The following is a 3,332-nucleotide window of genomic DNA, read 5'->3' on the forward strand; positions in this document are numbered from 1 at the left end:
TTTTTTTCACGTTTGAACGCATTTTCAGTTGCACGAATATATGACGACGGACGAAGTAATGTCCGTATTTCACACGCCACATGATCTTGGTAAGTTGAATTTTCGTTCAAAAAAAGATTTGTTTGCACACGTATGTAGTGCGTTCCTAAATTATATAAAAAATACATACATAATATATTTTTGTTAACTTTAATATTATGATTTATAACATCAGCTAAAAAATTGACTTTTAGTACCCGAATATGAGATAGTGCCAGTAAAACATCGTCTAGCGAAAAACAGCGATTCGGAAGAAGGGTCCGAGATAACACTGGCAGCATTCAGAGAAAATCTCGAGATGTATTTACATCCCACAGAAGGTATGCTTGCCAGTAACAATACACCTGTATGGACTGTCACGTCTGATCCAAAATCACCCGAAGGAATGCGATACGATCAAATACGTGGGGTAAGTTTAATTCGCGATGAAACGAAATACAGACATTCTCAACATAAAACAATATCATGCAAAATGTTATCATTATTCACAAAATCGCGATTGTTTACGACTGAATTCTTTTTAAATTCTCTGTGCTATCTGGGTTATTATGAGTGACGGATCAACGTTTCCCTCTATTTTGTATTCAAGATTTCATACAAAAGAAACTAAAAGCACTCAAAGAAAAAAATTCTGTTAGCATTTTTTTTATCCCACATTGTAAGCAACCCGCAATAATTTTAATATTAATAAATTATTTTAACTCATATAAAAAAGTTAATAAATTAAAGTTACAATAATTAAGTACATTTTTAATTGACTAGTTTAAGTTAAAAATAATTAACTTTCTAACTTAACTTTTAACTGATTTACTAGCCATTACTCAACCCTAAATACTTACATCTTTATAAATCACATGAAAAGTTGTTTCTTCACTTTTTGTTGCAGGCTACGAAATTATTAGGAGTAGCGTACCAAGACGTAGACGGAGCAAGTGCAGTTTTAGTATCTCCCACTTCCAATGGTCAAGTGCATATAGTAAGTAATAAATATTTTGAGACTTCGATCTTGAAATAACTATAAAAATCCGACCACAATGTTAATAACAATATTTGTATAAAAAAAGCGTAAATAATAGTTTTCGTTTTTTCATACGTACACATACGTGTTCGCGCTTATATGGACTCAAATGAATGAGAGGAACTAAATATTCAAAATATTTTTATGCAATTTATGTATACAAGTATACATTTATGTATACATTTATGTATACAAGTATTTCATGTTGAATTTTGCAAATTAAAAATTGCAAACATTTCAGAACGGAGTAATTAAAAATTCTTACGTTATAAAATCCTTGCCACAACGGTTCTTGAAAGAGGTCGCGTATGGTGGACATAAGCTTCTCGAGCCGCATCACACTAAAAATATAACGAAAGAAGACGATTTCGCTTACACGCATCATCACGTAGTGTACAAAATACCACCGTTGAAGGGAGATCAATACAAAGATTTCAGTACGTTATACAAATGCTTACATATATATAGAACTTTAGAATCTCTCCGGTAAAGAACCATTACGTATAATTATGTGTGAATTGTATGCGATCATTGTCCAATCTACTTTCGTCAGACACGCTGTATATAATTTATATATACTTATATATAAATATTTTATATATAATTATATGAAAATATATATTTTATATATACTTTTATATAATTGTATATATTTCTATTTTTGTACGAGTGTTCTTCTATGAATGTTTGCTGTTGACCGTTTGCCGCGCGAATTCGCGCATTATGAACTACGATAAAATAATATATTGATTTTTTAGGTATATCGGATCCTGATGATGGAATAAAACATGATGCACCAGAGATTATTTATCCCGAGGTACTGGTAATAGTTGATCATAAGTTGTACAAGTAAGTATTTAAATACAATAATAAGATTGAATAACTTACTAAGTTCAATGTAATAATTTTGTTAGTAATATTTATTAGCTATTTTACTGGGTCAATGAAATTTTATTTGAAAATTGTCTAGTTAATATTAACTAACAGTAAGATCATACCAATGTTACAATCTCCCACTCAACAACTACTACATATATTATATATTGCAGTTACATTGTTGAGCAGAAAATAATAACGTTACTTTTAGTTATTGTTTACTTGAATTACTTAATTTATATTGTACACTATTATTTGTTTAAAAATATACGAAATAAACTCTTTTTAATAATAATTATCATCTGCTTGTCAGAATAATAAATCGTAAGTTTAAAAAAAAAATAAATTACTTCATTATAGAACTCTCGGCGAAAACATCCGTCGAGCCGTAAAATATATCATGGCATTTTGGAACGGCGTCGACTTGAGATATCGTTTATTAAATACTCCCAGGATATTATTCAATATCGCAGGTATCGTTATAGCTAAGGTATGCTTCTATTTATTTTACTATTATTTTGATTCACAAATATAAATTTATTTCTTCAATTCATGCATATATGCACGCGCGCGTCCGCATATACCGGTATTATATAAAAGTTTAGTGTTATAAAATATCAATATGTACAATGCTGCTATAACTTTGTTAGTAAAATAATTTACATATTTAGTACCTGTTATCAATATAATAGTGTAATAAAGTAAAACTTGATATATTATTTTTTACTACAGGATGACGATGCACTTCCATGTTTAGAGAAAAATCGCATCGAACTTTCAATGGTAGATTCAGATCGTGCTTTGCGTTGTACAGCGGATTATTTATATCGCGAAAACAGATTTCCGTACGATTTTTACGACATGGCTGTCGTCATGACGCGGTAAGCGTTCGTACCTTTTATTGTATTCCTTATTGTTTATTGTCTGTTGTCTGTTAATATGCATAAAGATATATACAGGATATCTGATAATAAGTGGGAATTTACACATATAAATTAGGTCAAACTCAATACAAAAGATCTCTATCATTTCGCAAACAACTACATAAAATTTTAAGTTATTAGTTAAAGAAGACTGGCAAATAATTATGCGCGATGCGGTGCAGGGCGTAATATTAAGTAGGATTTCTGTTGTGTGCTTGTACATTAGGTTAAACTGAACAAAGATAAATTTTACGATTTTTTGCAAATAACCAATAAATTATTAATTTATTAAATAATAAAAAATATTAAAATGAATGATTACACGCGATCGTTCGTTCTTCAACCTTCTTTAATGAAGACCTCTACGTGGTTAATTAAATAATGGGGTTCTGTTTTGTTTAATTTGTACACTCGTAGTCAGAAAGGTTGTCTGGTTTTTTTTATAAGTTTAAAAATATATCCTTCTTGTCCAATGA

At 29.8% G+C, this 3,332-nt stretch overlaps 1 protein-coding gene across 1 annotated transcript; it reads left to right on the top strand.

Moving 5' to 3' along the window:
- Nucleotides 1-8: 8 nt before the first annotated feature.
- Nucleotides 9-2,839, top strand: LOC116853751 (venom metalloproteinase 3-like). The gene is made up of 7 exons (XM_032834945.1): nt 9-89; nt 234-448; nt 926-1,015; nt 1,299-1,494; nt 1,816-1,906; nt 2,294-2,423; nt 2,666-2,839. The coding sequence occupies exons 1-7, from the start codon at nt 41-43 to the stop codon at nt 2,816-2,818; spliced, it is 924 nt and encodes a 307-aa protein (XP_032690836.1). The 5' UTR covers nt 9-40; the 3' UTR covers nt 2,819-2,839.
- Nucleotides 2,840-3,332: the final 493 nt, after the last annotated feature.

This window comes from Odontomachus brunneus, unplaced genomic scaffold, assembly GCF_010583005.1.
Source record: "Odontomachus brunneus isolate Ranch 3 - 2012 unplaced genomic scaffold, Obru_v1 Obru_scaffold_678, whole genome shotgun sequence".
In the NCBI taxonomy this organism is placed as follows: domain Eukaryota; kingdom Metazoa; phylum Arthropoda; class Insecta; order Hymenoptera; family Formicidae; genus Odontomachus; species Odontomachus brunneus.